This window comes from Lagenorhynchus albirostris, chromosome 12, assembly GCF_949774975.1.
Source record: "Lagenorhynchus albirostris chromosome 12, mLagAlb1.1, whole genome shotgun sequence".
Lineage (NCBI taxonomy): Eukaryota > Metazoa > Chordata > Mammalia > Artiodactyla > Delphinidae > Lagenorhynchus > Lagenorhynchus albirostris.
Window position 1 is genome coordinate 25,177,038 of NC_083106.1, and position 14,695 is coordinate 25,191,732.

The following is a 14,695-nucleotide window of genomic DNA, read 5'->3' on the forward strand; positions in this document are numbered from 1 at the left end:
TCTCCATGTATGTGTTCATGTTGTTCTTCTACTTACAAAGTCGCCACCTAGCGGAAGCTAACCCACCTTGGGAGATCTGACCAAGTATCATTACTACAAAAGGTCTTGCTGACTGCTCTACTCCCCAGGCGTCTCGTCCTTTCATGGCATTTATAGTTCCTCCTTCCTATTACCACTTTTCCCATGACTCTCTTTGTCCTTTAGAACAGGTTGTATGCTCCCTGCGGGTAGGGACCTTGGTCACATCACTTTCTGGGCAGCAGAGTACCCTGTATAGTGACTTACACAATACATATTTGCTGACTGGATGAAATGAAGAGTTAGTAGCACAGTCAGTCATTTTTATTTATAAGAAGTAGACTGCTACCATCAAAGAACTTAATTCCCCTGGATTTCATAATAAAAACTCCAGTTTTGTGGAGAGCCAGGGAACCTTTATGTCACCTAATACAGGAGCAGCCCACTCGGGAGATGGTTTCTGTGGGCTTGGCCACACACGCCACCAGCAACTCAAAGAGGTCCTTCAGCATGGTGTTGAGCATGCTCTCGTACCTGATGTCTGCAGGAAAATCAAAGCAAGATTGCACTCAGCGGTATTGCAAAGGAACGGGCTGGACAGCATCTATACTACAGCAAAAGAGGAAAGGCTAAATGATACAAAAAATATACAAGGATCTGGGAAATAGAACAATGAGAAAAATGGCCATAACAATAACAACAAAAATAAAACACTCATTATAGCAAAAATTATCTTGGTTTTTACCTAATTTTAGCTTGTTTCATCCATTTCTAGATATATCAAGATGAAATGCATGTGGCTCACTTTAATGTGTTGATGTACACTTTTCAAAGTATTTAATTCCTCTGCTTAAGCAAAATAGAACATATACTATTATACGGCCTGAATACTAGCTAGTAAAAAATTTTAATTCTTAAAGGGAACAACAAACATTCCTTACGGCTGATCGTTGCATTAGATTGAGTTAAATGCTCTTAGTAAACAAAAAATCTTCTCATACCAACTACCACTTCTTGAACCTTTTCAGTTAGGCTTCAGTCTGCATGCTGTCCCCAGACTAAAGAAAATAAGACCTCCCCAAATCACATTCTGTTTGCCCAGTTCAAGGAATACGCCAGTGTTCTTTTCCACAAAGTCCTTGCGATGCCACAGAACCAATTCTCAGTGGAATCCTCAAGGGTCCTGAGCTGTGCAAAGCCAGGACCTGGACAGAAACTCTGCCACTAGGGATGCAGTTAGTGCCTGCATGTGGAAATACCCATTTTTCTTCTTTCTCGATTGGTGTGTTTTTTGCAGGGCAAATTGTCCTTACTAAGCTTAGTGGAGAACCCCATTTCTTATTTTTGCTTTTTGACTCTTCCTTGGGGTCAAGTTCCCATGAGTTTCTCTAACCTCGCCAACAAGGGAGCCTCTGACCGCCCCTCTTCCCTTAAACTTCTGTATGTCTTTCCCTTTTCTTTGTAACCTTTAGGGCTAGCAGCAAGATTCCTCCTGCTCCCAAATTTCCAGATCTTTCCATGGCAAGTATCTATTCCACAAATGCTGCTCCCCTGGTACCACAGCTGACATAACAGCTCCCTCTCTCTCTGCTGACTTCAGCATACTATCCACCCCACACTTCCACATCTTTTTCAAAGTGCCACAGATATGACCCCCCTCTTCCCCCCTAATCTGTTAAGTAACCTCTTGCCCATAATCTGAGCCTTTTCTAAAACCCTGCCTCTTCCATTTAGCCTCCCCAGATGCAGCAGGACAACAGGATACACTCTCTCCCTTACCCCCCAGCCCAGAGGGGTATTTCTTCTTTTTTAATTTATTATATACTTGAACTTGCCTCCCCTCTCCTAATGCACAGATATCCTAGACCTCATTAGGTGTTTTTAGTCACACATGTATTTTAAGCATTCTGTTTGATAATTTTGTAGAGGACACAGGGGTACCAATTTTCTTCTTGACAACCTACTATTAGAAGGCTGGCACTAAGCATGTACTTCTATTTTAATAATTCCCAGGACAAAAATCATGCACTGGTGTTTACTAAGCACTTCTAGACAATGCTGCTGCCTGCTAAACAGCGACTCAGCATGAGCTGCTCTGGCACCATAGATACCTGAGTGGATGAAGCTCTGAATGTGCTCCACCACCAGCTCACAGGACAGACCAATGGCATGCTTGAAGTTAGCAGAGGCCACGTCCCAGTAAGAATGGTCTTTATGGCTACGGCGAAGCCAAAGGGACATCACAGGAAGGAGAAGGTGAACAACTGCATAGATGCCAAACCCTGGTCCTGAAAAAGAAAGGTCAGCATCAGAATTGTGATCTTGGCACCTCTCCTGCAACAGAATGGCAGCGCCCAGTGACGGCAGAGAGCTTCCCACCTCTTTCCTCTTTCGCAGGAGCTCCCCATTCTGAGAAGGAGCAAGGAAAAAGAATTTACCACTGATTGGGAAATATATGGTCTTTGGTGACATTTTTCTGTTTTGTTTCTGCATGATTTTAATTACGTAATATGTAAATATACTCGTTAAAAATTCAAACAATACTGATAAAGCTAAAGTATCACTTGATCAATTCCTTAGTCCCCATAAACATACAAATACATATACACATATAAGAAAAAGTTCACCCTTTGAACTCTATGTATATTTATATGAAACTAAGAGTACATATATTTATAAGAAACAGAGAAATAGAGGTTTTTTTAAATTACTTTTATATAAATGGGATAAGGTAAACCTTGGTCTGCATGTTGATTTCTTGCCCATAACAGTTACAAGTTAGAGATCATTCTGTGTCAGCAAATTAGATATTCCTCATTTTTATTACCACATACTGTTCCAAACTATTCAAACTGTATATGCATTAGTTTACTTATCCATTTCCTTACTGATGGAAATTTAAGATGTTTCTATATTTTGCTTTATGAACAACACTGTAATAAAAATATTTGTGGAAATGTTGATGGATTTTTAAAATTCTGACTACACAAGCAAGGTATCCTTTTCATAATAAACACAGAAAACACATGAGAATATAAAGAAGAAGAAAATAATATTTTGATGTATTTCGTTCTAGTACTTTTTGAATGTATTATCTTTGGGTGTATGTGTATATTTATAAATGCTTCTCATAAAGTTGAGATTGTACTCCAGGCTATATATATTTTAACATAATGCCCTGTAAACAATTATTGATGTCATTAAATATTATTCACAGATATTCATTTTAATGCCTGTAGATATTTACATGCTTTTACCATAACTTATTTAACCCATTTAGGGTGTTCATAATTATTTTGGTATTCAAGATGCTTCATCAAACATCATTATATATAGAATGTTATCTTCATTACTGTTAATTTCCTTTGATAGATTTCTAGGAGTAGAATTATTGGGCTAAAACACTCTTCATACACACTTAGTAGTAGAAAATGATACTGACCAATAAAACAGATTTAGAAATAGTGGCATATAATTAATTCTATAAGATACCTGCTTATTCTTGGATAGAAAGTCTTTAAATTTTTAATGTGTAGAAGTAGCTATAATGGTGTTCCTGAAAAAAATTCTGATATAAACTTTGCTATGGGTCTTAAAACAGTATCACTTATCAAGTCTTCATCAGTTTATGCTGAATACAAAACTCCTCTTATTACTCGAGAATTAAACTAGTGGTTTCATTTGTGGTTCTGATTGTTAGTGAAAACTAAAATTTCTATAAAAAAATTTCTCCGATCTTGGGAAAATTTGATGAGTAAGCGTGCATGCTAACCTTGACTAATTCAGAACAAGAAATAAATACCCAAAGGCCATTTCCTGTACTATCAGGAACTCACTAGATGTCTTTTCCCAAATATAATCACCTACGACCCTTATACAATTAAGATGTTGCTGTCTTCATACATTTGAGTGGTTGGTTCATGTCAGTGGTAGACCTGTTAAGCTCTACTGACAGCCCTGGGGCCAGGAGTATATGAGACCCAGCCACAGAGGAAGGCTGTAACCATAGAACAGAGCAAAGCCAACTGGCTCAAGGGGACATTGATACCACAGCATTGGCCTGAATATAGTGGGGTTCTACACATTCACCTACCTGGCCACCACCCATTACTTATAAATGGACTGGTGGGAAACCCATAAACAATACAAGAACATGTCTTAAATGTTCAACAAATATATATATTGAGCATCTATTATGCTCTCTGCGGTTACATCAGTGAAATAGACACTCATACAAATACCTTCCTGAGAAAAGTTATATGTATAACAAACTCCCTCGAAAGACAGACATAGAAATATTTACCAGGTGTTTTGGTAACATCTCTCAACAGCTCAAAGAGCAAATCCAAGGTCGGGGGTTGGTGCTGACGTGGACAGTTAGACACAGCTGCTGTGAGCTGCTCCAGCAGAATGATCCAGACTTCTATCAGACCTGGAAACCAAAAGCAGACCTCTGTGAAATTCGGTCAAACATAATACAGAATCGTCACAAGACCAAACTAAACACTATATATAAAAGGCTTCTGAAAACTACCAAGCGCTATATGGATATAAGGCATCACCCTGTAAGGTAGCCCTCAATGCCTATAAGCATGGATTAATTATGACTTACATGTTCTGACAAAGTCAAAGAAAAAAAAAAAATACTGTTCAAGTGTCTTCCTTATTCCCCTTCAGGAAGAAGGTGATGTGGTGTGTAAATTCTACTATATGAAACAATTGTTAGATTCATTGGAAGTTGATGATAGCAAAGTAATAATATCCTTTTAGTTTCATCACTTTAATCCTTTTTTAAAAAATTATAAATATATATAACAAAAATTGCCATTTTTACATGTGTAATTCAGTAGTATTAATTACACATATGACGTTGTGCAACCATCATTACTATTAATTTCCAAGACTTTTTCATTACCTCAAAGAGAAACTATAACCAGTAAGCAACAACTCTGCATTCTCCGTTATCGCTCCAGCACCTGCTAACCTGTGTCTGGCTTATTTCACTTAGCATAATGTTTTCAAGGTACATCCATGTTGTAGCATGTATCATAACTTCATTCCTTTTTATGGATGAATTATATTCCATTGTATGTATATACCACAGTTTGTTTATTGAGGTACAAAAGTACTTATCTAGAGTAGAATATGCAAAATAGCTCACTCTATATCTTATTTTAATACTTCTAATTTTCCAGCAAAAGAAAACTGTATGAGAAGATGCAATGTTGAAATACTCCCATTAAAAAAAACCTACTTCCCCAATTTTGACTATCCCCATTAATAGGAGCCAAAACCAAAGTCATACACAATAAACATAAGAAAACCAGGTGACAAGAAATTCTCATGAACCTCAAAATATAAGTGGGGGTGGACAAGCTAATTAATAGGATATGCAGGGGAAAGAAAATCATGTTATACACTACTGTAAGGGGAGCAACCAATAAAATCCAAGTGGAAAACTCTACATGACAAAGAACCTCACTTCTTCAACAAATAAATTGCAAAGACGTAAAAGAGAGATGGAGAGGAAAATCTATAGACTGACAAGGACTTAAGAGATGGAGCAGCCACACATGTAGTGTAGATCTTACATGAACCTTGAAGATTAACTGATATGTATAAGAAAACTGGCAAATGGGCTATAAGTTAAAAATAGCTGAAGCCACCTTGGACATGAATCCAGGCCTGTCAGGCCCAGGTGGAGTCCCTGGCACGCTGGGCAGTGCGGGCAGTGCAAATGGCCTGGCTCTGACTCTGAGAACACCAGGCTGCCCTGTGCACCTGAGGCCACTGCCCTGCCCCTCCTGCAGCCCTGGGTCCCCATTGCCGTGCACCAGCCAGGCAGTTCCAGGGATTTGGATGTCCGTGTTTTTGGGTGACTGTTACTTCACCTGCCGCATGCTTGCGGGATCTTGGTTCCCAGGCCAGAGGTCAGGCCTGAGCTCCTGTGGTGGGAGCTCCGAGTCCAAACTGCTGGACTAACAGAGAACCTCAGACCCCAGGGAGTATCAATTGGAGTAAGGCCTCACAGAGGTCCTCATCTCAGCACCAAGACCCAGCTCTATCCAACTGCCTGCAAACTCCAGTGCTGGATGTCTCAGGCCAAACAACCAATAAGACAGGAACACAGAAGCACCCATCAAAAAACAAAATTAAACGACAAAAAAATTGTTACAGACAAAGAAGTAAGGTAAAAACCTAAAAGACCAAATAAATGAAGATGAAATAGGCAACCTACCTGAAAAAGAATTCAGAGTAGTGATAGTAAAGATGATCCAAAATCTCAGAAACAGATGGAGAAAATACAAGAAACATTTAACAAGGATCTAGAAGAACTAAAGAGCAAACAAACAGTGGTGAACAACACAATAACTGAAATTAAAAACACTCTAGAAGGAATCAATAACAGAATAACTGAGGCAGAAGAACAGATAAGTGAGCTGGAAGATAAAATGGTGGAAATAAGTGCCAGGGAGCAGAATAAAGAAAAAAGAATGAAGAGAATTGAGGACAGGCTCAGAGACCTCTGGGACAACATTAAATGCACCAACGTTCGAATTATAGGGGTCCCAGAAGAAAAGGAGAAAAAGAAAGGGTCTGAGAAAATATTTGAAGAGATTATAGTTGAAAACTTCCCTCACATGGGAAAGGAAATAGTCAAGTCCAGGAAGCACAGAGAGGCCCATACGGGATAAACACAAAGAGAAACATGCCAAGACACATATTAATCAAACTATCAAGAATTAAATACAAAGAAAAATATTAAAAGCAGCAAGGGAAAAGCAACAAATAACATACAAGGGAATCTCCATAAGGTTAACAGCTGATCTTTCAGCAGAAACTCTGCAAGCCAGAGGGAGTGACAGGACATATTTAAAGTGATGAAAGGGAAAAAACTACAACCAAGATTACTCTACCCAGCAAGGATCTCATTCAGATTCAATGGAGAAATTAAAACCTTTACAGATAAGCAAAAGTTAAGAGAATTCAGCACCACCAAACCACCTTTACAACAAATGCTAGAGGAACTTCTCTAGGCAGGAAACACAAGAGAAGGAAAAGACCTACAATAACAAACCCAAAACAATTAAGGAAATGGTAATAGGAACATACGTATCAATAATTACCTTAAATGTAAATGGATTAAATGCTCCAACCAAAAGACACAGACTGGCTGAATGGATACAAAAACAAGACCCATACATATGCTGTCTCCAAGAGACCCACTTCAGACCTAGGGACACATACAGACTGAAAGTGAAGGGATGGAAAAAGAGATTCCATGCAAATGGAAATCAAAAGAAAGCTGGAGGGACTTCCCTAGTGGTGCAGTGGTTAAGAATCCGCCTGCCAATGCAGGGGACACGGGTTCAATCCCTGGTCTGGGAAGATCCTACATGCCGTGGAGCAACTAAGCCCATGCACCACAACTACTGAGCCTGCATTCTAGAGCCCGAGAGCCACAACTACTGAACCACGTGCCACAACTACTGAAGCCCGTGCGCCTAGAGCCCATGCTCTGCAACAAGAGAAGCCACCTCAGTGAGAAGCCCGAGCACCGCAATGAAGAGTAGCCCCCGCTCGCCGCAACTAGAGAAAGCCAGCGCACAGCAACAAAGACCCAACTGAGCCAAAAACAAATAAATAAAAAGTAAATAAATTAAAAAAAAAAAGAAACCTTGAGTAGCAATTCTTGTATCACACAAAATAGACTTTAAAATAAAGACTATTACAAGAGACAGGACACTACATAATGATCAAGGGATCAATCCAAGAAGAAGATATTAGAATTGTAAATATTTATGCACCCAAAATAGGAGCACCTCAATACATAAGGCAAATGCTAACAGCCATAAAAGGGGAAATCGAAAGTAACACAATCACAGTAGGGGACGTTAACACCCCACTTTCACCAATGGACAGATCATCCAAAATGAAAATAAATAAACAAAAACTTTAAATGACACATTAAACAAAATGGACTTAATTGATATTTATAGGACATTCCATCCAAAAACAACAGAATACACTTTCTTCTCAAGTGCTCATGGAACATTCTCCAGGATAGATCATATCTTGGGTCACAAATCAAGCCATGGTAAATTTAAGAAAATTGAAATTGTATCAGGTATCTTTTCCAACTACAATGCTATGAGACTAGATATCAATTACAGGAAAAAAACCTGTAAAAAATACAAACACATAGAGGCTAAACAATACCACTACTAAATAACCAGAGATCACTGAAGAACTCAAAGAGGTAATCAAAAAATACCTAGAAACAAATGACAATGAAAATACGATGACCCAAAACCTATGGGATGGAGCAAAAGCAGTTCTAAGAGGGAAGTTTATAGCAATACAATCCTACCTCAAGAAACAAGAAAAATCTCAAACAACCTAACTTTACACCTAAAGCAATTAGAGAAAGAACAAAAAAAACCCCAAAGTCAGCAGAAGGAAAAAAGTCCTAAAGATCATATCAGAAATAAATGAAAAATAAATGAAGGAAACAATAGCAAAGATCAATAAAACTAAAAGCTGGTTCTTTGAGAAGATAAACAAAATTGATAAACCATTAGCCAGACTCATCAAGAAAAAAAGGGAGAAGACTCAGATCAACAGAATTAGAAATGAAAAAGGATAAGTAACAACTGACACTGAAGAAATACAAAGGATCATGAGAGATTACTACAAGCAACTATATGCCAATAAAATGGACAACCCGGAAGAAATGGACAAATTCTTAGAAAAGCACAACTTTCCAAGACTGAACCAGGAAGAAATAGAAAATATAAACCAATCACAAGCACTGAAATTGAAAGTGTGATTAAAAATCTTCCAACAGGGCTTCCCTGGTGGCGCAGTGGTTGATAGCCTGCTGATGCAGGGGACACGGGTTCATGCCCCGGTCTGGGAAGATCCCACATGCCGCGGAGCGGCTGGGCCCGTGAGCCATGGCCGCTGAGCCTGCGTGTCCGGAGCCCGTGCTCTGCAATGGGTGAGGCCACAACAGTGAGAGGCCCGTGTACCACACACACACACACACACACACACACAATCTTCCAACAAACAAAAGTCCAGGACCAGATGGCTTCACAGGTGAATTCTATCAAACATTTAGAGAAGAGCTAACACCTATCCTTCTCAAACTCTTCCAAAATATAGCAGAGGGAGGAAAACTTCCAAACTCATTCTATGAGGCCACCATCACCCCAATACCAAAACCAGACAAGGATGTCACAAAGAAAGAAAACTACAGGCTGATATCTCTGGTGAACACTGATGCAAAAATCCTCAACAAAATACTAGCAAACAGAATCCAACAGCACATTAAAAGGATCATACACCATGATCAAGTGGGATTTATCCCAGGGATGCAAGGATTCTTCCATATACGTAAATCAATCAATGTGATAAACCATATTAACAAACTGAAGAATAAAAACTATATGATCATCTCAAGAGATGCAGAAAAAGCGTTTGACAAAATTCAACACCCATTTATGATTAAAAACTCTCCAGAAAGTAGACATAGAGGGAACCTACGTCAACATATTAAAGGCCATATATGACAAACCCACATCCAACATCATTCTCAATGGTGAAAAACTGAAACAATTTCCTCTAAGATCAGTAACAAGACAAAGCTGCCCACTCTCACCACTATTCAACATAGTTTTGGAAGTTTTAGCCACAGCAATCAGAGAAGAAAAGGAAATAAAAGGAATCCAAATCGGAAAAGAAGAAGTAAAACTGTCACTGTTTGCAGATGACATGATACTATACATAGAGAATCCTAAAGATGCTACCAGAAAACTACTAGAGCTAATCAATGAATCCTGTAGAGTAGCAGGAACCAAAATCAATGCACAGAAATCTCTTGCATTCCTATATACTAATGACGAAAAATCTGAAAGAGAAATTAAGGAAACACTCCCATTTACCACCGCAACAAAAAGAATAAAAAACCTAGGTATAAACCTACCTAATGAGACAAAAGACCTGTATGCAGAAAACTATAAGATACTGATGAAAGAAATTAAAGATGATACCAACAGATGGAGAGATACACCATGTTCTTGGATTGGAAGAATCAACATTGTGAAAATGACTATACTACCCAAAGCAATCTACAGATTCAATGCAATCCCTATCAAACTACCAATGGCATTTTTCACAGAACTAGAACAAAAAATTTCACAATTTGTATGGAAACACAAAAGACCCCAAATAGCCAAAGCAGTCTTGAGAACGAAAAATGGAGCTGGAGGAATCAGGCTCCATGACTTCAGACTATACAACAAAGCTACAGTAATCAAGACAGTATGGTACTGGCACAAAAATAGAAATATGGATCAATGGAACAGTATAGATAGCCCAAAGATAAACCCATGCACATATGGTCACCTTTGATAAGGGAGGCAAGAGTATACAATGGAGAAAAGGCACCCTCTTTAATAAGTGGTGTTGGGAAAAATGGACAGCTACATGTAAAAGAATGAAATTAGAACACTTCCTAACATCATACACAAAAATACACTCAAAATGGATTAAAGACCTAAATGTAAGGACAGACACTATCAAACTCTTAGAGGAAAACATAGGCAGAACATTCTATGACATAAATCACAGCAGGATCCTTTCTGATCCACCTCCTAGAGAAATGGAAATAAAAACAAAAATAAACAAATGGGACCTAATGAAACTTAAAAGTTTTTGCACAGCAAAGGAAACTATAAACAAGAGGAAAAGACAACCCTCAGAATAGAAGAAAATATTTGTAAATGAAGCAACTGACAAAGCATTAATCTCCAAAATATACAAGCAGCTCATGAAGCTCAATATTAAAAAAACAGACAACCCAATCCAAAAATGGGCAAAAGACCTAAATAGACATTTCTCCAAAGAAGATATACAGACTACCAACAAACACATGAAAGGATGCTCAACATCACTAATCGTTAGAGAAATGCAAATCAAAATTACAATGAGCTATCATCTCACACCTGTCACAGTGGCCATCATCAAAAAATCTACAAACAATAAATGCTGGAGAGGGTATGAAGAAAAGGGAACCCTCTTGCACTGTTGGTGGGAATGTAAATTGATACAGCCACTATGGAAAACAGTATGGAGGGCTCCTTAAAAAACTGAAAATATAACTCATATGACACAGCATCCCACTATTGGGCACATACCCTGAAAACCATAATTCAAAAAGAGTCACGTACCACAATGTTCATTGCAGCACTATTTACAATAGCCAGAATATGAAAGCAACCTAAGTGTCCACTGAGAGATGAATGGATAAAGAAGATGTGGCACATATATACAATGGAATATTACTCAGCCATAAAAAGAAATGAAACTGAGTTATTTGTAGTGAGGTGGATGAACCTAGAGACTGTCATACAGAGTGAAGTAAGTCAGAAAGAGAAAAAACAAATACTGTATACTAACACATATATATGGAATCTAAAAAAAAAAAATGTTCTGAAGAACCTAGGAGCAGGATAGGAATAAAGACGAAGATGTAGAGAATGCACTTGAGGACATGGGGAGGGGGAAGGGTAAGCTGGGATAAAGTGAGAGAGTATCACTGACATATATACACTACCAAATGTAAAATAGATAGCTAGTGGGAAGCAGCTGCCCAGCACAGGGAGATCAGCTCAGTGCTTTGCAACCACCTAGAGGGGTGGGATAGGGAGGGTGGGAGGGAGATGCAAGAGGGAGAGGATGTGGTGATATACATATGCATATAGCTGATTCACTTTGTTATACAGCGGAAACTAACACAACACTGTAAAGCAATTACACTCCAATAAAGATGTTAAAAAAAAAAGTTGAAGCTGGATGATGGGTACATGAAGGTTCATTATACCATTCTGTCTAGTTTTATGTGTTTGAAATTTCCATAGGAGAATGGAAAAGCAATTATTTGCCTTCGGAAAGCAGAGGAATAATATCTAAGTATATCAATGATGAGAAGTAATTTTTAATACTAACTTAAAGCTCTTACTTTTATTCTTTTCTCTGATCTAGCTATGTTTCATATATAACTTTAAAGCCCTCAATGAATTTATACTGTGGGAAACCTTAGGTGGGCTGCCTAGAAAAAAAATGGATTAACGATTTGCACAAATGGGCAGGGAATGCTCACTGTCACATATACAAACTGTTTGCAACTGTTTTAAAGACTGTACTATAGATAAGCAACATTAGCTTCTGCTTTTAACCGTCTGGGTTGGAGGTTTAAGATGCTATGTAAAAATTCCTATATAATCATTAAAAATGAAACCTCTATTAGGCAACATCTAGCCAATTTCCAATATTTAATTGTTCTGTACATTAGATATTTATTCTTTCCTATATTTTTTTCCTGAAAACGAATCTGAATTTGTAAGGTTTTACTGTTTATAATCCCTATGGAAAACTGGAAAATTTCTAGATATCCCCATAAGTGAATTTGTGTCTTGAAAAATAAAACAGACGAATAATGAAAAACAAACAAAAGAGCAAATTAAAAAATCTTCCCCAGAAAGTCCTTTTGCAAGGGTTTGAAACACCTATGCTCAGATATTAGACTTCTTTAAGGATATCATTTCCAGTTTTAGGTCTAGAAACAGGACAGGGTCATCTGAATTAGAAAACAGCAAATGTAAACATGAGTGAACCAATCTGAAAATTATCCAAAGTTACTAGATCGAAGTCGAATTCACAGGAAATTACACAGGAACTAATTTGAAACATATTTTTTAAATTTATTCTTTTAATGAGCCTTCAGCTTCACCAGTCACAAACAGATTGTCTCGTCAGTAATGACTTAATTTCCCCAGTCTCTAACCAGATAGTCCTACAGGAAGTAATTATACAATGATTGTGTTTCCTAGAATGTATTAAAGACAATTACCAGCCAATTTAAGTATCAATGCACCAAATGCAACCACAGTCCAATTTGCTAAATTCAAAAGAATTCAGAGTTAAAAACTATATTTAGTGGAATCTGCAAATCTACACTGGTTTTAGATGGAGGTATCCATCTAAAAAGGATTGGTTTGGAGACACTGATGTAAAATGTTGTCGGAGAGTCCATGGAAACTTTAGGTAGGCTTGTTCTGTTAGAATTATAAATAATAACAACATAAACGGATGACCATTCATGATCTGGAAACTACTGAATTCATGGCTTAGGCTTTTGGGAATACAAACGTAGCAAATAACCTGGTTAGGCCCAATCAATTAACTTACCAGTGTCATCATCAAAGTCAGACAAGACTGACTCAATTCCATCCTCACTGCTTGCTGACTGCTCCTGAAGTCTTCGGGGCAAGCTAGCGAGTCGCCCACTAAGGAATATTGGCTTCAAGGGCATTTTGTAGATTTTAGCCAACAACTAAATTAAAAATACCAAATTGCAATTATAAATTGGAAAAAGCTGCACTCTATTAAATGACAACAAAACTATATACCGGAAGAGAAGGTGGAGAGAAAACCAGAAAAGCTCCCACTGTAGCAAAGTTTTAAATTTGCCTGTGATTTGGATTCATAAGGCAGTCCACAAGAGGCATTTATCCCATGAAGCAGCTGAAACAGCATTCAGTGGCAACAAAAAGGTAGAGGAAAAGATTCTGTGGATACCTTTTCAGCATCTTAATTGCATACGAGTTTTATAGACTTTTATAAACCTGTGAAGGGAACCATAAACCTGTCAAGAATTTTTGCCTAAGAGAAAGTGTTCTATGGGGATCACTGGGAAGAGAGTCTGTAGGCAAATGAGATACCAGACTCTGATTTCCCTTCCCCTGACTCAACATCAAGGAAATGGGGGTAGGGGGAGGGCACGTGGGGGATGGAGGAATCCGAGGGCAGGGTGGGTGCGATGAAGGCCTGAGAAGCAGAGCTAATAGGCTGCTCTGGCTCTTTACTCCGCTCTCACCGCTACAGTCCAGACCGCCGGAATCTGTTACTGGGACAGACTCGCAAGGAGCCTTGTACCGTCACGAATTAGAATTGTGCCTGCTGTGACCCCACTGTTTCAGAAATTAGGGAAACAGCTGGGAGTGAGACAGACAGGAATCCTGCCCTGTGCATCTCACAGACACACTCCTTTCAGAAATAATAAATAAAATTTGACAGAAACGTTACAAGAAAAATTAGGCAGTCCTAGAACGAGCGACCTAGATGTGTGGAGAATGCTGGCAGGGAGTTGGCAGATACCTAAGCCCTGGTCTCTCTGAGGAGATGATGTTTCAGATGAGATCTGGACGATAAGGCGTGTCATACAGAGATCTGAGGAGAGAAAATTCCAGGCAGAGGGAACAGCAACAGCCCTGAGCAGTAACAAGTAGGGTGTGTCTGAGGGACAGAAAGGGAGTGTGGCGAGCACAGTGAGTGAGGGGCAAGGAGCTGAGGGGGGAAAGGGAGCGGAATCAGGGCATGTGGGCCTTGTGGAAGCAGCTGGAGGAGGAAATCAGGGCTGTGCATCCTTTCTAAAGCCCTGGGCCTTAATGCTATTGATGTTATCACCAAGGGAGAGTGAGGAACAGACAGACAAGAGGACGCCAGGGACACAACCTTAGAAGACAGGAGAAGAGCTACGGAGAGGGGGTGTCACCGAAGCCTAGGGAGAAAGGGCTTTGAGAAGGGAGCATCATCTTGTCCCACGGTAACG

General features: G+C 38.9%; 2 protein-coding genes across 5 annotated transcripts in view; one reads left to right on the top strand and one right to left on the bottom strand.

Annotated features, from left to right (window-relative positions):
* Nucleotides 1-3,085, top strand: part of NHSL1 (NHS like 1) — a 340,732-nt gene extending 337,647 nt beyond the window's left edge. For all 4 annotated transcript variants that reach the window (XR_009543767.1, XR_009543766.1, XR_009543768.1 and 1 more), the window contains one exon: nucleotides 2,032-3,085. The gene's annotated coding sequence lies outside the window, so the exon portion shown is untranslated. The remainder of the gene's footprint in view (nucleotides 1-2,031) is intronic.
* The window catches only part of ARFGEF3 (ARFGEF family member 3), a 182,195-nt gene that overhangs the window by 18,652 nt on the left and 148,848 nt on the right, over nucleotides 1-14,695 (bottom strand). Inside the window, exons 26-29 of the mRNA XM_060167490.1 lie at nucleotides 13,273-13,417; nucleotides 4,322-4,450; nucleotides 2,130-2,306; nucleotides 445-559 (exon numbers count right to left, since the gene is read on the bottom strand). Coding sequence (XP_060023473.1) covers nucleotides 445-559; nucleotides 2,130-2,306; nucleotides 4,322-4,450; nucleotides 13,273-13,417 — 566 coding nt within the window. The remainder of the gene's footprint in view (nucleotides 1-444; nucleotides 560-2,129; nucleotides 2,307-4,321; nucleotides 4,451-13,272; nucleotides 13,418-14,695) is intronic.